Source organism: Moschus berezovskii, chromosome 14, assembly GCF_049115385.1.
Source record: "Moschus berezovskii isolate FMDL1 chromosome 14, NW_MosBer_1.0, whole genome shotgun sequence".
Taxonomy (NCBI): domain Eukaryota; kingdom Metazoa; phylum Chordata; class Mammalia; order Artiodactyla; family Moschidae; genus Moschus; species Moschus berezovskii.
Window position 1 is genome coordinate 87,027,486 of NC_142473.1, and position 25,559 is coordinate 87,053,044.

The following is a 25,559-nucleotide window of genomic DNA, read 5'->3' on the forward strand; positions in this document are numbered from 1 at the left end:
TATTTTAAAAAATACCTCCAAGGAAGGGGATTTCCTAAGTGATTTGAAAAATTTTCATAACAAATAATCATACTGTTGTTTTTAATATCATGGTAAGAGAGATACGTTACAGAGCATATCAAGATTTCTTTTGAGGAAGCATGGCGCCTTTTAAAACTGACCTGAGATAGAACTTGAGAAAGTCAGACTCCTGAATAGTCTGACAAGCTTTTCTACAAGTTTACTCACAATAATTTTCAGAGGAACAAATACTTAGGTGGAGCTTTTTTTTTTTTTTTGGCGGGGGGTTGGATTTCCTAATCCAAACTAGAAAATGGTGAAATGATGTTTAAAGCATCCTTCTTCAGAGATGCTCTAAGAACAGCCATCCTGCTTGTTTTCACACAACAACTGTGAAGTTGAAGGAAAATGCACATTTCACTTTTTAAAATAGCTTTATTGAGATACAGTTGATATACAAGAAAACTGGACAAATACATACCACTTTATGAGTTTGGAGATATGCATGCATATGTAAATATGAATTTGCAACTGCCTAGTGGAAATTATTTTCCTCTGAAGGTAAACAAAGCAATGAAAAAAATTTTAAGAAGCATTGCCATCTTTTAACCAATCACTTAAGTGCAAAAAAATAAAGTGAAAGCTACAGGCCCAAATTAAAAGTCAATGACTAGGAGTCCCTCTTTTCATTTCTTCTGATGTAAACAAAAGGGCCCGCTGTATGGAAGTAAACAAGAGGCATGATACAAACTTAATTGCATATTGTGCCCAGCATACAACAAGTGGAGCAGAAGATTCATTTACCAAACTAATGTGACACTGAGTCATTAAAACCACAAGTTCCTTTATCTATCAGTGATGTCAGGAGTCAAAGTTTTCCACTTAAAATCTACTTTCTCTTGAAAAGGAGAAATACACTGAAGGGAAATACAAGGAACTTAAGAGTGACACCATGATTCCTAATAGCAAGAATAAAGCCCTGGAGCAGTGACCACCATAATGTTGTAAAGCAATTATCCTCCTATTTAAAAAAACAAAAAGAAACAAAGCCCTCCCCCCCCAAAAAAGGAACAAAGTGAGTGATTGTGGGAAAGTCAGTCACAGGGAAATGGGGGTAGCTTAAAAGACCCAGTTCCTAAGGACAAACAGAGAAGATCTATCTGTAGGACCCTCAATAGAGGTGAAAGTGGAGAAAGTTGAGTAAGACAGGAGTGGAACGAACGTGTGCATGTGAAAATACTCCTGCAGAGGCACTAGATAGCAGGTCCCAGATCAAAATTCAACAGCATTATTTAAAAAAAAAAAAAGGCTTGAGATCAAAACTTAAAGCCGGAAGCCTCGTCACGCCACCTCTAGACACTCCCTTCTCTGCCTATCACCTTTGCTTTCTCTCTAAGCCTACTGAGCAGAAGAAGGTCAGGAACTAGAAATGTACTCTTCCCTCTCTTGGCTTAAATTTTCCAGCAGATCAGAAGAAGGCGCGTGTGGGTTCAGCTGGGATTACACCGGGAAGAGCTTGTTGAAGCAGGGGTGACAGTAGGTCTTGGCATTCTGCTCCTTGAAGACCCCCTTGGACAGCTGCGTCAGGCAGAAAGCGCACACGAAGTGCTCAGGGTGAAACTTGTAGCCCATGGCGCTGACGCAGCGGCCCGTGATGGGCTGTCCGCACCCGTGGCAGAGGGTTCCTCGGCGCTGATGGTAGTGGAGCTCACAGAAGGGACGCCCGTCCAGTTCAAAGAAGGAGCCGGTAGAAAAACAGCCAAAGCAGTCCTGGGAGGTGGGGGGAAGAGAAAGACAAGGGGTGCAGATGCCAAGAAGTAAAATTTCAGCCTGGAACTCCCTGCTGGTTTCCCACCAGTGCAGAGCCCCTCTGCAAACCAGACGAGCAAATGCCCACATGGATGTTGTGTTTCGCGTTTCTTTTTTTAAAGAAACTTTTAACTTTGTATTGGAGTATAGCCGATGGAGAAGGAAATGGCAACCCACTCCAGTGTTCTTGCCTGGAGAATCCCAGGGACAGGGGAGCCTGGTGGGCTGCCGTCTGTGGGGTTGCACAGAGTCGGACACAACAGAAGCGACTTAGCAGCAGCAGCAGCAGCATAGTTGATGAACAAGATGGTGATAGTGTCAGGTAGATGGCAAAGGAACTCAACCATACATAAACACGTATCCATTTTCTCCCAAACTCCCGTCCCATCCAGGCTGCCACATGACACTGAGCAGAGCTCCCCCTGCTACGCGGTAGGTCCTTGCTGGTTATCCATTTCCAGTACAGCAGGGTGTGCGTACCCATCCCAGACTCCCTAACTTCCCTCCTCCTCACCCTCCCGCCTCCTCGGCAAGCATGAATGCACTCTCTAAGTCTGTGAGTTTGCATCTGCTTGTAAATCAGTTCATTTCTCCTGTTGTCACTCTTCAGTTGCTGGGTTGTGTCTGACTCTTTGTGACCCCATGGACAGCAGCCTATTTCTTTTCAGGTTCCACATAGAAGGGTGTCATACTGCATTTCTTCTTCTCTGGCTCAGTAAGATAGTCTCTAGGTCCACCCATGTGGCTGCAAATGGCATCATTTCATTCCTTCTAATGGCTGACAAATACTTGTATTTCTTTCAAGAAGCCGCTGTCAAATTCTCGCCCCGAGCTGTGAACCCTCTTACCAGCTGCGCCCCAGAAAGGAGAACCCTGCCTTTCCCGAAACCCAAAAGATAAGGGAGTATACCCACCCCGCACACGAAGCACTCTGGGTGCCAGACGGTGCCCATGGCCGAAAGGTAGTTTTCCAGCACTGGCCGGTTGCAGCCCCCGCACCGGGGTGCGAACATGCCCAGGAAGTCCTTCCGGCAATACGGCTTCTTGTCCTTCTCATGAAAGCCTGGAGACAGGGAAAGCAAGGGTTTGCTCTTGCGGTTTGAGACCTTAAACCAAGGTGCAGACAGAGAAGAGGGCAATGACGGAACTCTCCCACATTCAAAATGTGCTCGTGGACACCCCTGTAGTGGACACCCCTGTAGTGGACACCCATGTAGTGGACACCCCTGTAGTGGACACCCATGTAGTGGACACCCATGTCAGGGGCCGCTACGAGAAGCACACGAGACAGTGCAGCTACCGCGTTTCTCAATCGGGCCTGGTTCACATCTGCTGTTGTTCTGTCGCCAAGTGGTGTCCGAGTCTCTGCAATTCCATGATCTGCAGCCCCCCAGGCTCCTCTGTCCATGGGATCTTCCAGGCAAGAATACTGGAATGGGCTGCCATTTCCTTCTCCAGGGGATCTTCCTGAACCAGGGATCAAACCCACATCTACTCTTTACCACTAAGCCACCAGGGAAGCCTGCCTGATTTGGGCAAGCATTTAATAAGAGTTAAGGACTATTCCTCCTCAACGCCTCTGCACTAAGTATTCCGTTGGCCTCTGCATTCCTAGGTCTTGATATGGGAGCCCCGCCTCGTCTTTCAGAAATCAACTCAAATGTCCTCTAGTCAGAGAGAATCTCTGCAGCCTGTATCTATCTCGTCATCTTTTTTTCATTGCCTTTTCTCTCTCACTGGAATGTCTGCTCTGAAAGAAACTAAGTATACTTGGTCTGGTCACTTGATAATCCCCAGTATCTAAAACAGTATCCTGGGGGGAGAAAAGTGACTAATATTTAAAAAGAAAGCAATATTAAAGAATAATTTCCAAATTGCAAAACCCAAATGTAATAATTCTAACTGTACAAACACGTGACTTAGAAATGGACGGGGGCTTCCTTGGTGGCTCAGCGGTGAAGACTGCACCTGCCAATGCACGAGACTCGGTTAGACCCCTGATCTGGGAAGATCCCACCTGTCACGGAGCAACTGAGCCCGTGCGCCACGACTATTGAGTCTGTGCTCTAGAGCCCGGGCTGCAGCTGCTGGAGCCCGAGCACCCTCGAGCCCACCTTCCATGACAAGGGAAGCCACTGCGGGGAGAAGCCCGCGCCCCGCAGTTAGAGAGGAGCCCCGCCTGTCAGAACTGGGGAGCGGCCCTCACGGTGAGGAAGACCCAGCACAGCCCAAATAAACGAAGAATGTGCTTTTTGAATGGATGGGCTCCTCTTTAACTGGGGATTAGAGAACTGTGATAAAATTGGCTCAAATTTCAAAAGGAAGTTAAAGATTAATAAATTTAGCTACATTAAAAATATATCGGAATGACTTACGTGTGGCCAAAAAAGATCATTAGCAAAGACAAAGAACAAGGAGAAAGGGAGGAAGATATCTGCACCTATTTATCGGAAAAACATAACTAAAGCAAGGGCTTCCAACTGGATATACGATTTCAATTATTGTTTTATAAAACGTAAAAGAAAAATCAATCTCTAAAATTTTAATCAAGTTTTAGCAAATTAACCATACATCAAATTGATAACGTGACTAAAGAAGGCAATAATTCATTCAATGGCTTTAAAACACAGTATTTTGACTGTGCAATTTATTTATACATAGGCTGTATTCTAAAAAGAGCTACTAAAATCTTTTAAACTTTTCTCAATAAGGTTATAAAAGCATTTATTCATGATAAAACCATTTATTCATAGTAAAACATTTTTTTCAGTTTTCCTGTATGAGATGTATTTCAAGATAACTAAATAGCTAATGATGAAATGGTACTGTTTATATAATCCCATCTAATAAATGCTGAAAGAGCGATGGAAAAGTCACCATTTTACAACTGAGATCACTGGTAATAGGCATGACCATCAAAAAGGAACTTGAAAATGGAGGGGTGAGCCTGACACTGCTTGCAACCAGTGGTCAGTCTTAGCATCAGTAAAAGCAGGTCAGGCTTCCCTGGTGGCTCAAACGGTAAAGAATCCACCTGCAATAAAGGAGACCTGGGTTCAGTGCCTGGGTCGGAAGATCCCCTGGAGAAGGGAATGACAATCCAGTCCAGTATTCTTGCCTGGAGAATTCCAAGGTCAGAGGAGCTTAGCGGGCTACAGTCCACGGGGTAGTAAAGAGTCAGACACGACTGAGCAGGTAACACTTTCATTATTCAAAAGCAGGCCAACCAGTCATTACATACCTCTAGATATGACTCAACAAGGAGTACACAGCAGCCAGTATCTACGACCTGCTGCTGCTGCTGCTGCTAAGTCACTTCAGTTGTGTCCGACTCTGTGTGACCCCATTGACGGCAGCCCACCAGGCTCCCCCGTCCCTGGGATTCTCCAGGCAAGAACACTGGAGTGGGTTGCCATTTCCTTCTCCAATGTGTGAAAGTGAAAAGTGAAAGTGAAGTCGCTCAGTCATGTCTGACTCGTAGCGACCCCATGGACTGAAGCCTACCAGGCTCCTCTGTCCGTGGGATTTTCCAGGCAAGAGTACTGGAGTGGCTTGCCATTGCCTTCTCCTGATTCTCCCCTAAATACTAAGCCTAAACTGAATCAAGTCTCCAGGTCTAAATTAACAATCTACACAAAATACAGGAGAAGGTGGGGTCAGATGAAGATAGAGCAAATAAGGTAAACTTCATCATGAAGCCAGTCAAATGAAGAATATGGGACATTTTATAGAACATAGGTTTTTTTTTTAATGAATCAATGCTACAAAAAAGGAAGGAAGGATTGTTACAGAATTCAAAACTTTTCAGGGCTAAAGCAGTCAAAGGCACATAAAGGATCTCGCTTGGATCCTGCTTCAAACAAAGCAACTGAATAAGTTGAAACTTGAGAAACTGGGATGTGGGTTTTAAATGAAAATAAGGAACTGTTAATTTTGTGAAGTATGAAGGGTGTTTATCAGTTGGAGATGACGTTTGCTTAAGTATTTAATGGTGAGATGATGTGGTTTTTAGGATTTGCTTTTAAATTATTCCCTCAGAAGAAAAGGCTAGGTGGTTTATTAGTGGTTAGATCTGCTTGGCAAAATGTTGGTATTTATTGAAATTTCCATAATAAAAAGTTTAAAAATAAATGTGTTGAGGTATAAGTGCTTTCGTTTTAATACTTGAAATGGTCACTGTTATGTGCAGACTAGAAAACCCCTGGCTCTTAAAGATCCTGTGTCCAGATGATGCGAGATAAGAGACCCATGGTGACTGCTTTTAAAAATCTTTGAAATAAGTCTGCTTCACAAATAGACAACTAGCACAAGAAGAAATACTTTTAGGGGTACTGTGTTCAGCATTATGATTAAGAATGACACATGAAAGAAAGTATTGAAGTTCCAAGTTTTGCTAATTAGTAGTTTAATTTCAAATTAGCTAAGTAGTGAAAACAGTGTTAAATAAATAAATACTCAATGCTGCAAAACATATGAAGGTATTCACATAGTTTTATATTCCTAGTGACAAAGATAAATGTTACTATTCCATTATTCTTATAGAAAGTCATTTGATAATGTGTATCAGTATTTTTAAAATATATAAATATCTCGATCCTAGAAATTAATCTATATAAATAATTCAATAGAAGAAAATTCTAAGTTTAAAGATAGTCATTACAGCTCTACTAAGGCAATAGAAGCAATCTAAATATATTGTTACAAATACATTTAGTTGTTTTCAGTATTTGGAACTATAAATAATGCTTTAGTAAACATTGTCAGGCATATAATCTTTTAAAATTTGTCTACATGAAGCCCTGATGGAATAACTGATATTATTAAAATTATTATAAAACTATTAAACAACATGGGAAAATGCTTAAGTGGACAAAAAGGAATTTCAGGTATACTGTACCTTTTATATATACATAAATATTAATAAATGTAGAAAAATATTGGTAGGACAAATTTTTTGTTGCACTAGGTTAAGAAGTTAATAGATTACAAATAAAATTTTATGCAAGGTCTTATTATCTTCACATTAAAAAAAAGAAAAATATAATAAACTGATTCACCCTCAAGCACTTATTCGTGTGATATATTCCTTCTGCTTCAAAAATCATTTCCTAAGACACCCAGATGGTTTGGTTCTTCCCTTAACTCAGGGGTCTGCTTAAGGGAACAACAGCTAGACCACTTTATTTCAAGCAGAGCCCTCTTACGCTCCCTCAGCCCCTCTCCTAAGGTCAGAGTGAGTTCGTTAATCAGTTAGTTGGCTACTTTGACTGCTGTCTCTTTTTCACTAGAACATGCGCACCACGAACGCAGGGACTTTGTTTTTCGTCACCGTCTCCCTAGTTCCTAGAATAGTACCTGATACACATGAGAAGCTGCTCAAAACACATGCCTCGAATTAGCAGACCTGTGAACAGCGCTACAGCAGCAAGGCTGAGACCATCGGCTTCAGAAGAGGGTCGCCCCGCATCAAGATTAACTAGAACATGTATAACCAGGTGAACTTTTCTAGAAGAAACTCTGCTTAGCATTTACAAGGAGATTCCACCTAAAACAAAGAGGACCAGTAGCAACGCCATTTTTGCAGCACCTACTGTTTTACTGTTTCCACCTGAGGATTCTCCCTACAGGACTAAATCAAAATTAGATTCTTCATAGCAACCTTCCCATTTTACAAGGGAGAAAAGGGAAGCTCAGAGAAATTACAAATAACCAACTAGGCGGTAGAGGAACTGATTCAAATCCAGGCCTAACTTCAAAGTCCAACTTGGATGTCACACCCCTGACCTTAAACGCGTTGTCACCTTGATCTCTCCATGGGAACTGCAAGTATAAGCTGAGCTCAAATTTCATGACCCAATAATTTGGTAAACAGAAGAACTCTCTAACTGCGCCCCACTCAAACAGCATGTAAGCAACACACAAGAAACATTACTTCTAGAGACACACTTTGATAGCAGCAACCAGATCCAAAAAAGGCAACAGGAGACGCCAGAGGTTCAAACCCAAATCGTGCAGCTGCAGTGGTCCATAACCTTGGGTCATTTTGTGACATGCCTTGCCTTGTTCAAATATGCTTTCTTTGAAAAGCGGACAATTTAATAGATTTCTGAGGCCTCTAGGTCTAAGAATATAAACCAATTAATTTTTCAGGCTGTGCTGTGTCCTCTTTTCTGCCTCTGAGACGAAGAAGAGCTCAATTGTTCCCTTTGTCAAAGAACGTCCAGAGTCCGATCAAGGACAAACTGAGAGCGGGCATGCTAAGTAGCTTCAGGTGCGCCTGACTCTTTGCAGTCCTTTGCACTGTGGTCCACCAGGCTCCTCTGCCCATGGGACTTTCCAGGCAAGAATACTGGAGATCCTCCCGACCCAGGGACTGGACCTGCGTTTCCTGTGTCACCTGCATTGCGGACCGATTCTTTACCTGCTGAGCCATCAGGGGAAGCCAAGCAAACCAACGCCCACAGCCATCTTTCTCGCTTCTGCGGCACACAGGCTATAGCACGCATCCGTCACCTGGAGAACTGGTCAATGCGCGACTGCGTGGCCCCATCCCACCCAGCTCTTCTGATTCAGTCGGTCTGGGCTGGGGCTCGAAACTCTGCATGCTTGACAAGTCCCCAAGCTGATGCTGATGTTTCATAAAACAAATGGGATAGAACTGAGCTTGCATAGAAGTAGGTGTTACTTGAGAAAATTGTGAGACAGGCCGGCTTCCCGGAATGACCCTCGTCTAGGCATTTACAGGGTAGCTGGTCTCAAGCATGAGACAGTAGGGAAGTAACAGCCTCTGTTTCAGCTCAGGTGAGCCCCAGGAGAGGACTCAAAGCAATCAGCCTAGCTTCCTGTGAAACCCCCACAGTGAGTAATCCACAAATTGAGAAAGTTTCAGCACTTAACTTTTCTGGAGGCTCTCTCCGGGGCCAATTACTCTGGAGGACAGATAAGAAACACTAACAATTTGCAAAAGTACCTTCCAGAGAAGAAGGGTGTTTGTACTCTGGCGAGGCTCGCAGCCACCGGGGAAATTAGGGGACACCAGAGTGGCCTGGATAATAAACAATTAAAGAGGAAGACACAGGCACTGGGGACCCGGTCCCTATGGGAGGATGCTAAGGGCTGGTGTGCTTAGCAACGTGTGCCTTAGAGAGGAATCCTCTGAACTGAAACAAAAATGCAGATGAATTTAATTTCCCAGGAGGCTCAGCGGTTGCGCTGTCATTACAGAAACTTCGTGTGTGACTATGTGACTTGGGGCCAGGCAGGATGCCACCTAATTAATGGACTAACCATATGGCAGGAGGCGCATTTACAGGAAACAATGGATGCAAGCAAACATACAACCCAAGAGGAGCTTCTGCTTAGTAAAGGACCTTTTTTGTCACTTGTCTCAATAAATATGCTTTAAGCGTAGCTTCATATTGATTATATAAAGTCATAAATGACCAAGTCAGCCTTGTCTACTTAGAAGGGGCCCAAGCCAAAAACAATACGAACTAGCTACCTTCAAGGCACTTTCTGGTTATCCTATGGATAGGGTATTTTTCTTTTGTGTTTAACTTATGTCTCTTCTTGAAATATGTCTGCACTGTTGTCTGCTCTCAGGCATCTTCTACGTGATAACTATCCATGGGACGTATTCACTTGCTGACTCTCACCCAACAAACCCTCAGACTTCTATGGCAACCAGTGCAATATAAGTTGACCATGACTTAGATTAAATCTCAATGAAAAATGCTGTTTAACTAAAGTGCAATCTAAAAATGAAAGACCTAATGATTTGTGAAAAGCACTGAACAAGCTTCAGTGAGTGAGCAAATGACTACAAAGCACTTCGCCAGTGGATCTTATCGGTGCTACTCCACCCAGGTCTGTCTTCAAATAGACTGTACTGTGTTTGTGCCAAGAAAGTAGAAACTCAACAGCAGAAGAGGGGTTCAGTCTCCATCAGGGGGCAGTTATAATGGTGCAGAAAAAAACACAGAACTTGCAGAAATGAGACCTGAGTCTAAATTCCAGGTCTTTGATTTTCTAGCTGCATGACTTAAAAAAAAAAAAAAAGAATTTACCTCCCTGATGCTCAGTGCTTCCATCTAATACTTGGTGAAATTATTCTCCCAAAGTTGTGCTGGGGATTAAATGAATAATATTCAGGAATATACATAGGGTTTCCCAGGTGGCACTAGTGGTAAAGAAACTGCCTGCCAATGCAAGAGGCATAAGAGATGTGGGTTCGATCCCTGGGTCGGGTTCCATCCCTAGAGGAGGGCATGGAAACCCACTTCAGTATTCTTGCCTGGAGAATTCCGTGAGCAGAGGAGCCTGGCAGGCTGGAGTCAGTGGCATCACAAAGAGTTGGACCCGACTGAAGCAACTTAGCACACATACATGTTAACCTGCCTGATATTTAAGACCTGACCTCCAGGAGAACTAGCATAACACGGGGTTTACCTTCATACCCTCTTGACTCATCACTATCACAACAGGTAAAGAATTATTTAAAACAGAAGGATTCACGGGAAAATAGAGAAAAGGGAAGACCATGCCACAGGTGAAATATCAAAATCGTCTAAAATTTAAAGTAGGTGTTAGAGTGGACCTAGCTTGGCAGAAACAAAACAAAACAAACAACAGCAACAAAAACCTGAAACCTAGAAAATTAAAGAGGGAGATGCTGGTAAAACTGAAGCCATCCTCGGGCTCCCTGGTGGTCCAGTGGTTAACACTCTGCGCTTCCACTGCAGGGGACAGGGTCTGATCCCTAGTCAGGGAACGAAGCTCCCACATCCCGCACGCTGAGTGACATGGCCAAAAAACCCCTCAACCATCCTGAGCTCCAAAACATCAAAGGGGCTCATGCTGAGATTATTTTAAATTCATAAAATAGTCTTGAAGGCTGGAAGCAGGATTGGTTGAAAGTCTGAAGAACTGTCAGAAAATCATATTCCCATATCCGAACCATAAGATGCAATGATTATTTCTGTAAATTTCAAGTCAGAGTGTCTCAATGTTCAGGGATACTGGACATTTATTATCAGAAAAGAAGTCAAGCTTTCTACTAAAAGTATTAGTCACTTAGCCCTGTCCAACTCTTTGCACCTCTATGGACTATAGCCCGTCAGGCTCCTCCATCCATGGATTCTCTTGGCAAGAACACTGGAGTGGGTTGCCGTTCCCTTTTCCAGGGGATCTTCCTGACCCAGGGATCGAAGCCAGGTCTCCTGCATTGCAGGCAGAGCCACAAGGCAGCTCAGAGCCATTACCATCTGAGCTACCAGGGAAGCCTGATGGAATTAAAGTTCTATGTTTTTTAGTAAAAAATGGGAATTAAATAAAAGTTGGCATCAGTTCAGTTCAGTCACTCAGTCGTGTCCGACACTTTGTGACCCCATGAATCACAGCACGCCAGGCCTCCCTGTCCATCACCAACTCCCAGAGTTCACTCAAACTCATGTCCATCGAGTAGGTGATGCCATCCAGCCATCTCATTCTCTGTCATCCCCGTCTCCTCCCACCCCCAATCCCTCCCAGCATCAGAGTCTTTTCCAGTGAGTCAACTCGTCGCATGAGGTGGCCAAAGTATTGGAGTTTCAGCTTTAGCATCAGTCCTTCCAATGAACACCCAGGATCGATCTCCTTTAGAATGGCATACTGAATGGTAAAAACCCCATTCCCTAATCCCTTTTACTAATTTTTGTAAAGCTGACAGCACAACTCTTTGATAAAATTTATTCAAGACAGAAGACCTAAAATATTAATATTCAAGGGTCCTGCAGTACCAGCCCACCAGTCAGCGTGTTCCGCCTTACCCGCAGAGCTTCCAGCTAGCATTAAAGTGTCTTATTCATTCTTAGGTAAAGAATGGGCAAGCAAAGGCCAGCAGCACTTGGCAAAGACCAGCGCAATGGGATAAGGGCATCAAGACGTGATGTCAAAGTTCAAAGTGGGCGGCAAGATGTCCGTCACAGTAGACAGTTACAGACTCTCTGCACAAATCCTGGACTCTTCACTTACACCCAGGATACTAAACAGGTAAAGAGAACAGATCTTTTCCCTGATGCTGGGAAAGATTGAAAGCAGGAGGAGAAGGGGAGATGGAGGATGAGATGGCTGGAGGGTATCACCAGCTCAATGTCCGTGAGTTAGAGGAAATCCCGGGAGATGGGGAAGGACAGGGAAGCCTGGTGTGCTGCGGTCCGTGGGGTCGCAGAGAGTGGGACACGACTGAACCACTGAACGGCAACAAAGAGAGAGGGAAACCGAGACAGGGGTTGCTCTGAGAAAGCTGTGCTGTGTGTGCTCCCCACCGTCGTCAAGAGGCACGAGGTGCGGCCCCGGGGAGCCGCAAGCCAAGAGCGGGACTGCTACAGGGCCACTCCGAGAGCCGGGCATGGGTGCCCTGCCAGGCGCGGGGTACAGCTGATGGCATCTGACTCATCCCCGGAAAACACCCACAGGTGAGAGTCTGGTTAAAGGGCCTGCCGCGGCTGAATAGAGAGAGGCACCTGAGATCAAGCGCAGTCATTCTAGCCAGCTTCCCTGGCGGCTCAGAAGGTAAAGCGTCTGCCTGTGACGCGGGAGACCCGGGTTCAATCCCTGGGTCAGGAAAATCCCCTGGAGAAGGAAATGGCAGCTCACTCCAGTATTCTTGCCTGGAAAATCCCATGGACTGAGGAGCCTGGTGGGCTGCAGTCCATAGAGTCGCAAAAGAGGCAGACACGACTTAGCAACTAAACAAGAAGAAGAAAGTCAGAGTTGAATATATGCCAAGCCCAGAGAGTTCAAAGCAAATTAGACAACTTAGGACTTTTCTGCCCTCTAGGCTAAACCCTCCTACCCCTGTTTCAACCCTGGAGGGGTCGGCCATGGGGATTAGCAATGGGGGTGAGAATAAAAGCAGGGAGAGGACCAAAGAGCAGCCAGAGTCCTCTCCCCTGGCCTCCTGCAGCGTAAGGGACCCACCAGGAAGAGAGTAGCTGTCACTTTAAGTAAGTTGGAGGCTTTAGTTATCACACGGAATGAATTACCTAAGGACTTGGATTTGTATTTTGTGTCTTAAATTGATTCTCTATTTAGAGTAGTTCATTAAGAATAATCAAAAAGACATAAGACTGCCTCAAATTTTTATTTAGAAGAGAACTTTCCCCGTGAAGTAATTCTAAAAGGACAGGAAAAGAAAAAGAAGCTTTCTGATTTCATATATGAGTCATATTGGTCCAAAACAAACATAAAAAGAAGAAGTCAGGGGAAAAAAAATCAAGACAATGCAGAAAACAGAAGGCAGTAAAAAGCCTGCAACAGGGGAGAAATAGGTCACGTAGAAAGGGTCAGGAATAAGAACAAAATCTGAATAAAAAAACTTTTTCAGCCATGGAGGCTGGAAGACAGTAGAGCAATGTCTTCAGAATGTTGAGGGTAATAGTTTCTACCTAGAATTCTATGTCCAGGACACTTAAGGTAAACAAGATATTTTCAGATGCTCAAGATTTCAAAGCTTTTACCAGGAGCTACTGGAGAGTATGCTCCACCAAAATAAAAGCAGTTATACATATTCAAAGACAGAGGAAAGGATTTAGTACCAGGGATTCCTGAGATAAAGTACTGCTTCTCAGCAGGCAGGCTGGAGCAGAAGGATGAAAGTCTCCTGAACAGATATCTCCAAGAAAAAAAAAAAAAGAAACGAATGGAACTGATGTATTATCAGAAGTGGATGACCATTTTGAGAAGGATTTCACAGCTCTGTCAGATAACTTAGTGATACTTACAATGAGAATTAAGCTAATGAAAAATGGACCCAGATGTTAATTTCAGGAAATAACACATGTGTATGAAAAGAACACCAAGAGATGATCATCAACTTCATTATCAGTCTTCGCGTGCCAGGCACTGCTGCAAACATTGACATTGTCTCTTAAAATCCTCCTAATGACCCTATACAGTAAGCATTATCATCTTTTCTTAAACAAAAAATCTTTTTGGTCATGCCACATGGCATATGAGAGCTTAGATTCCCAACCAGGATCGAACCCACGCTCCTGCATTGGAAGCGCAGAGTCTTCACCACTGGACCAGGAAGGAAGTCCTAAAGTAAGCATTATTATTAGGTCCATTTCACTCATGAGCAAAGTGAGCTCCAAAGAAGGTTAAATAACTTAAACATCACATGTCTAATAAGTGCCACAGCCCAGATCTGAGCCAGGCAGTCAAACCCCCAAATCCACACTGTACTATATCACAGTTTGTTACATGACTCAGCTGTGAGCAATATTTATGTGACTGTCAACATGTACGCACTGAATACTGATCTGACTTATAATGATGACCTAATTATAACTGAGAGACTAGGGGAGGGGAATTATGGCGGGGGTGGGTGGGGGAGTAATAATGTTTCTAAATCCTTATCTCTCTTGGTAGAAAGTTAACACGTCATGGGGAAAATTGGACAAAAAATCCATATAGAGGAATATACTATTTAAAATATACAAGGAAATAATGTGCAGTGCTGTGCTTAGTCGCTCAGTCATGTCCGACTCTTTGCGACCGCATGGACTGTAGCCCGCCAGGCTCCTCTGTCCATGGAATTCTCCAGGCAGGAATACTGGAGTGGGGTGCCATGCCCTCCTCCAGGGGATCTTCCCGGTCCAGGGATGGAAACTGCGTCTCCTGCATTGGCACGCAAGTTCTTTACCATTAGCGCCACCTGGAAAGCCCAAGTAAATAATAGAAGAAGCTAAAATATTGAGAGAGGAGAACTGGACTTGGGGGTGGAAACAGGAAAAGCAAGGGAGTGTTCTTTTTTAATATTACTCTTGGCGTAGTATTTGCATTTTAAACTATGCATTTGTATGACTTTGATTTAAAATTTTCATTTAAGCAAAAGGTATCAATGTCAGATCAGGTAGGAAGGGATGGCGTTTGGTACAAAAAGGGGCACCTGGGTGCTGGAGGCAGGACCCAGGACCAGCAGAGAAGACCAGGGAAAAGCCCTGCTGGTCCTCTGTAAGCACCCGGGCAGTACCTTCTTCGCCGAAGACCTCTCCACAGTGAGCGCAGAAGAAGTGCTCGGGGTGCCAGGTTTGGTTCATGGCCGTCAGCACTTTCTGGAAAAGCAACGGAGGGCGATTAGGAGGCTGCAGAGCCGTAAAGCACGAGCCGGGCTCTGACAGGAACCGCGCGACGGCGGGGCAGGGGGCTCACTCACGTCCAGGATGGGCGCGGCGCAGTAGGCGCAGCGCGGAGAGAACAGACGGTGGTAGTCCTCCGCGCAGTAGGCCAGGCCGCTCCGCTCGAAGAAAGGGCTGGCGCCGATCTCCCCCTTGCAGTGGGCGCACACGAAGTGCTCGGGATGCCAGGCCTGCCCCAGCGCGTGGATCACCTGCAGGGTGAAGCAAAGCCTGGCGTGGGGGCCCGGGCACTCGGGGGTCCGCGGTGTGCGTGACTCTGGGCCGTGCTCTTTCAACAGCACCCATGGAAACGACACCCCTGCAGTTACGCCACACTGAGGCCAAGACCTTGGGTGCACTCACGCGGCCTGTGGTCCATGGGTGTGTATGTGTGTGTGTGTGTGTGTGTGTGAGTCGCTCAGTCATGTCCGACTCTGTGCGACCCCATGGACTGCAGCCCACCAGGCTCCTCTGTCCCTGGCATTTCCAGGCAGGAGTACTGAAGTGGGCTGCCACTCCCTTCACCTGTGGTCCATACTTCACGGGTAATGGCATGGTGTCCACTTTCCCGACTTACAAATGCTCATTCTGCTATACTGCCCCCAGAAAATTGCGGACACGGAATAGAGCATGGTGAAGGGCGACAGGCTCGGCCTGGAAGGGGTCCCCGGAACTCGAGAAGACCAGTGACAGTTTCTATTCCTCTAATCTGGACACCTCATCTCACGCCCTGTGGAAAGTCAGGTCTCAACGCCCTTTGTAATGCCTTGGATGAAGGATGGTGCCCAAGCAGGAATTTGTGGTCCTGCCATGATGCTGAGAGCGGCTGAAAGTCATAATCAGTCACTTTGCACTGGGAAGATTTGAACCAGGGGAGCAGAGGGAAAGTTATTCTCCATAAGGAAGTAGAGGAAAACGGTTCCGAGCTCGAACTCTCAAGCCAGAATCTCCTAGATTGGGATCTTACATCGACCTCTTACTAGACCCGGAACATGTCAGTTAATGACCCTGGGCCCTCAGTTTCCTCATCTTTACAAAGAGCTGTAACCACTGAAGGGCTGTGTGTGTGTGTGTGTAACCTTTGAAGGGCTGTGTGTGTGTGTGTGTGTAACCTTTGAAGGGCTGTGTGTATGTGTTTGTGTGTAACCTTTGAAGGGCTGTGTGTGTGTGTGTGTGTAACCTTGAAGGGCTGTGTGTGTGTGTGTGTGTGTATAACATTTGAAGGGCTGTGTGTGTGTGTGTATAACCTTTGCAGGGCTGTGTGTGTGTGTGTGTAACCTTTGAAGGGCTGCGTGTGTGTGTGTATAACGTTTGAAGGGCTGTGTGTGTGTGTGCGTGTAACCTTTGCAGGGCTGTGTGTGTGTGTGTGTAACCTTTGAAGGGCTGTGTGTGTGTGTGTGTGTGTGTATAACCTTTGAAGGGCTGTGTGTGTGTGTGCGTGTAACCTTTGAAGGGCTGTGTGTGTGTGTGTATAACCTTTGAAGGGCTGTGTGTGTGTGTGTGCGTGTAACCTTTGAAGGGCTGTGTGTGTGTGTGTGTGTGTGTAACCTTTGAAGGGCTGTGTGTGTGTGTGTGTATAACCTTTGAAGGGCTGTGTGTGTGTGTGTGCGTGTAACCTTTGAAGGGCTGTGTGTGTGTGTGTGTGTGTGTGTGTGTAACCTTTGCAGGGCTGTGTGTGTGTGTGTGTGTAACCTTTGAAGGGCTGTGTGTATCTGTGTGTAACCTTTGAAGGGCTCTGTGTGTGTGTGTGTGCTCAGTCGCTCAGTCGTGTCTGACTCTTTGCGACCCCATGGACTGTAGCCCGCCAGGCTCCTCTGTCCATGGGATTCTCCAGGCAAGAACACTGGAGTGGGCTGCCATGCCCTCCTCCAGGGGATCTTCCTGACTCAGGATTGAAGGGATAATGCAACCATTAAATAAAAGAAGACTTGTACAGCGCTCAGTCCCACACCCGGAGCACTGTAAAGGATCAGTAAGTGTTACTAAATTGTCTTAGGTCATAAGAAGAAAGCGCAGTCCTTGGAGGGTAGAGACCGACACACACACAGACGCGGACGGCCAAGGCATCGGTGTCTTGGCCCGCCCCACCTTTCCAGCGATCGGTTTCTGGCAGGAGGCACAGTGGCCCTTGGGTACTGTGGCAATTCCCAGGTTCTGCAAGTCCTTCTCCAAGCCTCCCAGCATGGAGTCCAGGGAGGCCTTGTGATCCTGCTTGTCGGATACGGGTTTCTTGCTGGCATCTGCTTTCACTGTAACCTGTACCAAGAAGAGAACCATGAAGAGAGTCATCCTCACTGGCATCTTCTGCACCATCTCTTAGTCTTTCCCTGAACTTCCTGCAAGGCGCTGGAAGAATGCAACATTGCAACACCAAAAAAAAAAAAAAATGCTTTAATCTCCCTTTCATTCTAAGTTCCTCAGGCTGAATGAACTCTGACTAGTCTTCCTGTTTGCAAATCTCTTCTGGCAGCAGGAAGTTGAAAGTAGGAAGATGATACCTTATCTCTTATGATGACTGCAGGTCAACAATTCATCTTTTTATCCATTTATGTTGCAGTGTTTATTGGGCATCTGGTTTGTGCCACTCACTGAGCTAGACTCGTGGTGGAGAGCAATCCTCAAGACTAACCAAGTGTCTGCCCTCATGGAATCTATCTTCTCTGAGTAACAGACAGCAAGCAATTAAAGAAGTAACAGACGATACGATGTCAGGTTAGAGATATGAATTATGCGTTGAGACAACAGGCGGAGAGTGGGGTGGTGAGAAGAACTGATTCAGATGAGGGCGATCGGAGACGGCTACGGGGCTGGCCCTCGAGCAGTATTTGAGTGACGCACTGAGACACAGAAATATTGATAGTTGTGAGGGAAGCATTCTAGAGGGAAGGCAGGCCCAGAGACAGGCTGACACATAAAAAGTAAAAAGAGGGCAGCAGGGCTGGGACTGAGGATGAGGGAGGCAGGAGAAAACAATGGGAGCAGAGGCAGTGATCACGTGGAGCCCGCAGGACAAAGCTTCGGTTTGATTAATACAAATAAATAATTGCTGTTATTTAATCAAGCTCCGGTTTTATTCCAAGGGTGATGGAACCATTAGGGCGCTTCAAGCATGAGAGGGAAAGAATCTGATTCACAAGCTCCCTGCGGTAGCTGAGTGAGGAGCTAGGTGTGGACAGCAAGAGTGGAATGAGAGGCGCTCGCTAGGTAGCAGACTTTCAAAACGGCTCGGATCAGAAATGACTTGGGCCAGTGACGGTGGAGAAGGTGGTGAGAGGTCCTCAGATAAAACTTGGTGACGGGTTGGATTTATTAAAGAGACACTCCAGTGCAGCTGTGATAAAACATTCAAAGGGAAAACTTCAAATGACAGAACAGTTGCCCAACTCTTCTTAGAACTCCCAGTTTCCAGACTCTGAAACTTCCGGGCCAGAGGACCGCAGTGCTTCTCCATGGCCTCAGGCACTGAAGTTGCAGCGTCAGATGGACGCTGCGTCTCCCATCCACTGCCCTCACTTTGCCTTTCTGACTTCATCTTTGATTACTCAGTAAAAAGCCCGCATTGTTGAAAGCCAGCCAGGCTCGCAGCAGTCTCCCCAAAGTGATGTTACCATTTGCCTTCAGGCCTCTGCCTGGGACAACCTCCCACTATCTCACTAATCCAAAATGCTCATTTCCCTTCAAGAAACTTACCATTTGACACATTTCCTTCCTCTCCTATTATATAATGTTAGTTAATGCTCAAGAGATGAGTGTTCTAAAGGTTAACACCAAAAAGGCCTGAAAGTGACTAAGTAAAAACACAGCAACATGTCTGTGTCTATATATACAATTACATCTATTTGCTGGTGTATTTCAGAGTGCTTCTGAAAGGATTACGTGAAAAACAGAAAATACTGAGTCTCCAGGGGGCAGACCTGGATGGCTGGGAACACTTCACTGTACACTGTTGTACTCTGGATTTTTGTATAGTGTAAAGGTATGGCTAATTCAAAACATAAACATAAATTTTTAAATGTAAATAAACTAAGACACATGCTAAATCAATTTAAAAACATCATACAATTAAAACTGCTAATGTAGATTGTTTTTCCCTAGTATTTGCAGATTTGGGCTTCCCTGGTGGCTCAGTGGTAAAGAATCCGCCTGCCGCTGCAGGAGATGCAGCTTCCATTCTGGAGTCGGGAAGATCCCCTGGAGAAGGAAACGGCAACCCACTCCAGTATTCTTGCCTGGGAAATCCCAAGGACAGAGGCTCCTGGTGGGCTATAGTCCATGGGGTTGTAAAATAATTGGCACAATTTAGCAACTAAACAACAATTTTCAGATATACAGTGCGATAAGGAATGCACTCAGCTTTATTGTAAATATTTTTAAAAAAACTTGTTTCTGATATTTATTCATTGTCTCTCTAATAATACGCATTATTCATAATGTATCAGAAACAGCTCTGGAAAGCCAAAGGTGAGCCACAAAGATCCCTGCCCTTCAAATCACACTCATTTCTATACACTGCCTTGAAATTACTTCATAGTCACTTCAGGTGTGCAGATCAAATACCCCAACCAATTCAGAATGGCTGGATTCTCTGCCTTAAGAATTCTGGCTCAATATTCTGTAATAACCTAAATGGGAAAGGGACTTGAAAGAGGATGCGTGTGTCTATGTGACTGAGTCGCTTCGCTGTGCTCCTGAAATCACCACACCGTTGATCAACTATGGTGGCGGTGGTGTAGTTGCTCAGTCGAGTCCGACTCTTGCGACCCCGTGGACTGTAGCCCGCCAGGTTCCGCTGTCCAGGCAAGAATACTGGAGTGGGCTGCCATTTCCTTCTCCAGGAGATCTTCCCGACCCAGGGATCAAACCCAGGTCTCCCGCATTGCAGGCATATCTTTACCAACTGAGCCACCAGGGAAGCCCAGAGGCTAGACCAAGAGGGGTGGATTTTTTCTCAGGAAGAGTTTAGGACTCACCCTTCCTTCCAAAACCACGCTTTCCCTCGCTTGCTGTGCTCCAGCGTGCTGTGGGCCTCCTCTGTCTAACTCAGGGAGGCCTCTAACAGCCTTTCCACACTGTATCCAGCTTTAGTGCAAACAGTCTCTCTTTTAGTCTAATAAATGTCACCAAGTCTTATGTCTCATTTTATCAAGCACACTCCAAGCCCCTTGAGATCAGAACCTGTATCGCAGAGTCTTTTATATCCAGATAAGACATCTAAAAAAAACCCAACACAAATGAACTTACATGCAAAACAGAAATAAACCCATAGACTGAAAGAAATAAAAAAGTGTGGTTACCAAGGGGGTAAAAGGCTTCCCAGGTGGCGCTAATGACAAAGAATTGCCTGCCAATGCAGGAAATGTAAGATACGAGGGTTCCACCCCTGGGTCGGGAAGACCCCTGGAGTAGAAATGACAACCACTCCAGTATCCGTGCCTGGAGAATCCCGTGGACAGGGGATCCTGGCGGGCTCTGGTCCATGGGGTCGCAGAGAGTCGGACACGACTGAAGTGGCTTAGCACATTTGGGGGTAAAGGGTGGGAGGGATAAATCAGGAGTTTGGGATTACCATGGACACATTACTATATATAACACAGACAACCAACAAGGACATACACTGTGCAGCACAGGGAACCGTACTCAATAGTTTGTAATAACCTGTGACATAAAAAAGTCAGATACAGATATAGATGGAGGTACAGAACTGAATCGTTTTGCGGAACACCTGAAACGAACACAACACGCTGTAAATCAGCTGTGCTTGAGGAAGCTCATCCACTGAGTTAAACTGAGTCCGGCAGAATCAGTAAGGACTTCGGAGAGTCTCTGAAGCGGGAGAGCAGGGCGGAGGTCCACAGAGAGAAGCCCTGCGGGCTGTGCCAGACTGTGCTCACCTGACGTTGCATCTCACACAGATGGGCCATCAGCTCATCCAACTGTGCAGCTGCTGAGGTTTTAGAAGCTGGTGGAGATTCCTTTGGCTCTCGAATCTCACTGTAAGGAGGAAAGAAAATCACACCAACACATCAAAACTCAAATAAGCGCTAGACGGTGCATAAAATACCAGAAAATGCGATTTTAACTATTAGTCCTTTGCGTGCATGCTAAGTTGCTTCAGTCATCTCCGACTCTTTCAGACCCCATGGACTGTAGCCCACCAGGCTCCTCTGTCCATGGGATTCTCCAGGCAAGAATACTGGAGTGGGTTTCCATGCCCTTCTCCAGGGGATCTTCCTGACCCAGGGATTGAACCTGTGTCTCTTAAGTCTCCTGCCTTGAAAGGTGGATTCTTCCCCACTGTGCCACATGGTTAGACCCACTAACCCCTTCAGTTCAGTTCAGTTCAGTCGCTCAGTCGTGTCCGACTCTCCGCGACCCCATGAATCACAGCACGCCAGGCCTCCCTGTCCATCACCAACTCCCGGAGTTCACTCAAACTCATGTCCATATCCATAGAGTCGGTGATGCCATCCAGCCATCTCATTCTCGGTCGTCCCCTTCTCCTCCTGCCCCCAATCCCTCCCAGCATCAGAGATATGACTAAAACTAGACCAATTCAGCAATTTTACTTCCAAGACTCTATCCTACAGAAAAACTGGACATATCTCTAAAGATACTTGCACACAAACATTCCTTGAGACACAAAAGCAGTATAGCTTTATGAGCAAATTAAAACTAAATGGAGATAGAGTCAAATAAATTATGGTCCACTCACACTATAAAATACCCTGTGGCTGCTAAAAAAAAAAAATGTCGACAGATCTATGTGAAGTAAGGGAGACTTCTAATTTATACTGCTAACTTAAGCAAGGCCCACAACCATATGAAAAATACCCTTCCATTTACATCATTTTAGAAACACAGATATACAAGTCTGAAGCTGCACACACAGAGATCTGTAAGAAGACAGACCTGACAGCAGTTACCTGTCGAGCTGGTAATCAGGTGGTGGGAGGAGACTCTGCTGGAGGTGGTCTCACATTTTACCCTGGATATTTCCGATTTGTCTGACTTTTTTTGGTTTGTGTTTGACTGTGCTGTGAGCCTTGTGGAATCTTAGTTCTCTGACCAGGGACTGAACCTGGGCCCGGCAGTGAAAGCACAGAGTCCTAAGCACTGAACAGCCAGGGAATTCTCTGCTTTGATTTTTTTTTTTTTAATGACTATTTTTCAGAGCTGCTGCTGCTGCTGCTGCTCAGTCACTTCAGTCGTGTCCGACTCTGTGTGACCCCACAGACGGAAGCCCACCAGGCTCCCCCGTCCCTGGGATTCTCCCAGGCAAGAACACTGGAGTGGGTTGCCATTTCCTTCTCCAGTGTGTGAAAGTGAAAAGTGAAAGTGAAGTAGCTCAGTCGTGTCCGACCCTTAGCGACCCCACGGACTGCAGCCTACCAGGCTCCTCCATCCATGGGATTTTCTAGGCAAGAGTACTGGAGTGGCTTGCCATTGTTTTAGGTTTATACACAATAGTAAGCAGAAGATACCTCTTCGACTTTTTACATAGGTGAGTTCATAAAATAATTGCGTGTTTGAAGTTATATTTTCAAAACAAAGGTCAGCTATACTAGGAAAGAGACACGACAGAAACAGATGAGACGGTGGCGGCGGGCTGGGCATCAGCAGTCGATTCTCAGGTACGTGCGTGTTTTAGATGCATACGCGCATTTGTCAACAATGATTCCATTAAATGACTTTCAGCGTACTACATTAACATAGTCATAATGCTGCGATTCCTATTAAAAATTATGTTCCGCATAAAATGAGTAATGTTAAATGTAGAACATTTTAAAACCGCAGAGGAATACAAAGGAAAAAATAAAAGCACATATTCTCTTCCTTTTGAGAGGCACTGAATACCCTAGACACGATGGCTTATGCTTTTCCACTCTTCTATGACTGTGTATGATTTTAGGAAATTGAACAGTACTGCTTTTCTTCATGTTTTAAAGTTAACAGTTTTCCATCCCCTAATTCACATCCTTATCTGTCCTTTGCAACCATAATAGTTAACAGCTATTGAGTGTGCAGACAACACTAGGCCCTCTGTAAAGGGCTCTACATGGGTTCTCTTTAAACCCTCATAAAAACAATAAGAGGTAAGTAGGCAATGGCAAGCCACTCCAGTACTCTTGCCTAGAAAATCCCATGGATGGAGGAGCCTGGTGGGCTGCAGTCCGTGGGGTCGCTAGGGGTCGGACACGACTGAGCGACTTCACTTTCACTTTTCACTTTCCACTTTCACACACTGGAGAAGGAAATGGCAACCCACTCCAGTGTTCTTGCCTGGAGAATCCCAGGGAAGGGGGAGCCTGGTGGGCTTCCGTCTATGGGGTCACACACAGTCGGACACGACTGAAGTGACTTAGCAGCAGCAGCAGCAGCAGCAGTATTACCCCCAGATGAAGAAACTGGGGCCTAGGGATGTTAAACCTTTGCTCTACCCTATAAAAGGCAAATAGCAGAGTTTGGGCCTGCAGACTGCTAAGCTTGTGCTCCCTATCACTGAATTATCTTTTAAAATGATGTACAAAGGCTATCCAGTTTTCAAAGGCATAATGTGCTATAATCTATTAAACCAATCATTTATTGTTAGACACCTAGATTGTTTCTGATTTTCACTGTTGTAGTCAACACTGCTAAATAAATGTTTGATGCCTTCACTTCCACAGAGTACATTCTGAGAAGTGGAATTCTGGGTTATACAAGCAACGGGGTCTGGAGTAGTGTTTGTCATCAAATTAATCAAGAAGCTTAGCTAACAACCCACCAAACTATGTGTGCGTGTATGAGAGAGAGAGAAAAACACACACATAAAGCCATGCTGCTGCTGCTGCTAAGTCACTTCAGTCGTGTCCGACTCTGTGTGACCCCATAGATGGAAGCCCACCAGGCTCCCCCGTCCCTGGGATTCCCCAAGCAAGAACACTGGAGTGGGTTGCCATTTCCTTCTCCAATGTGTGAAAGTGGAAAGTGAAAAGTGAAAGTGAAGTCGCTCAGTCGTGTCCGACCCTTAGCGACCCCATGGACTGCAGCCTACCAGGCTGCTCCATCCATGGGATTTTCTAGGCAAGAGTACTGGAGTAGCTTGCCATTGCCTTCTCCGCATAAAGCCATAAACAAAGTCACATATTCTAAATCATTCACTAAATGTGTTTTCATAAATGACAACAAAAGTCTTACTATTTTACTTATTTTACATATTTATCAACTAGGGAAAATGTAGACAAAAGATGGCTATCTTCCTCTCTTAACAAAATAAAGACCGTCTCTTGGGTACAACACGTCCTGCTACCGGCTCACGTACGTTTGAATATCTAACAACAAGGAAACCGTAGGAGGAAAGTGGATCTATTCCCCTCTTAAAAGACTTTGTCCTTTAGGTACAATATGGCTTCCTGCCAGACACAAGTTTGGGTTTAGTTTTTTTTTTTTTTTTTGGAGGCGGGTAGTTAATCGAAGAACAAAAATGGTCAGGTATGCAAGTGACGGATTTAGTCCTTGGAGGTTTCCAACGAAGTGCAAAGGAGCTCTCCCTCTCTCTCACACACACAACTCTTTTCAGTCTGAATCCCTCAGAACTGCTGCCACAGGCCGTGTCTTAGGAATACAAAGGTGGCAGGACCCACCTCCTCTCTCCTGAGTCCCAGCGTAGAACAAATGCAGCTTCTCACGCGGCCCTATATAATCCAAAAACCTGTTCATCCCACAGGTGGGCATCCTTGTTCGCATGGAAAGGACTCTCACTGGTTTGTTCCCCCCGCTTTTTTGGCTGTGTTATGTGGCATGCAGAATCCTAGTGCCCCAACCAGGGATCAGCCCTGTGGCCCCTGCACTGGGAGTGCAGACCCTCAACTACTGCCTGCCAGGGGGCCCCTCTCACTAGTTGCTAACTAGACGCCTGCCTAGTGCAGAAGGAAAGAGAGCTCGCTGTCATAACACCCTCGGAGTAACTCAGCCAACAGCGTCAACCTCTAAATGGGAAGTGAGAGGCCTCCTGAAGCGTCAATGATGACTTCACTACAGGAAACACTCCTGAAAAGAGAGAAACCCTCAAATCAGAGCTCCTTTGATTTCTCCCTCCGTCTCTAAGATGATGCGTGCTTGCTAAGTCACTTCAGTCATGTCTAACTCTGTGATCCCATGGACTGTAGCCACCCCCCACCCCCCGCCAGGCTCCTCTGTTCATGGGATTCTCCAGGCAAGAATACTGGAGTGGGTGGCCAAGCCCTTCTCCAGGGGATCTTCCCGACCCAGGGACTGAACCCGTGTCTCTTAGGCTTCTGCACTGGCAGGCGGGTTCTTTACCATGGACGCCACGTGATGAAAGTACTTAAGTTTGCCGTCAGTAACACCTTCATTAGGCAGAGCTCTTAATGATACAAACAGGGGTGTCAGGATGGCCAAGTGGTCTAAGGTGCCAGCTCTGCTGCACAGCACAGGGAGCTCAGCTCGGTGCTGTGAGATGACCGAGAGGGGTGGGCTGGAGTGAGGGAAGGTCAAGAGGGAGGAGACATACGTATACCTACAGCCGACCCAAGCTGTTGTTCAGCAGAAACAAACACAACTTTGTAAAGCAACTACCCTCCAATTAAA

At 45.6% G+C, this 25,559-nt stretch overlaps 1 protein-coding gene across 1 annotated transcript in view; it reads right to left on the reverse strand.

The window, feature by feature from the left end:
• Positions 1–415: 415 nt before the first annotated feature.
• LPXN (leupaxin) overlaps positions 416–25,559 on the reverse strand; it is a 39,806-nt gene continuing 14,662 nt past the window's right edge. Inside the window, exons 4-9 of the mRNA XM_055424175.2 lie at positions 20,861–20,960; positions 17,058–17,225; positions 15,008–15,181; positions 14,825–14,906; positions 2,724–2,872; positions 416–1,770 (exon numbers count right to left, since the gene is read on the reverse strand). Of these exons, the coding sequence (XP_055280150.2) occupies positions 1,501–1,770; positions 2,724–2,872; positions 14,825–14,906; positions 15,008–15,181; positions 17,058–17,225; positions 20,861–20,960 (943 nt within the window). The 3' untranslated portion in view covers positions 416–1,500. The remainder of the gene's footprint in view (positions 1,771–2,723; positions 2,873–14,824; positions 14,907–15,007; positions 15,182–17,057; positions 17,226–20,860; positions 20,961–25,559) is intronic.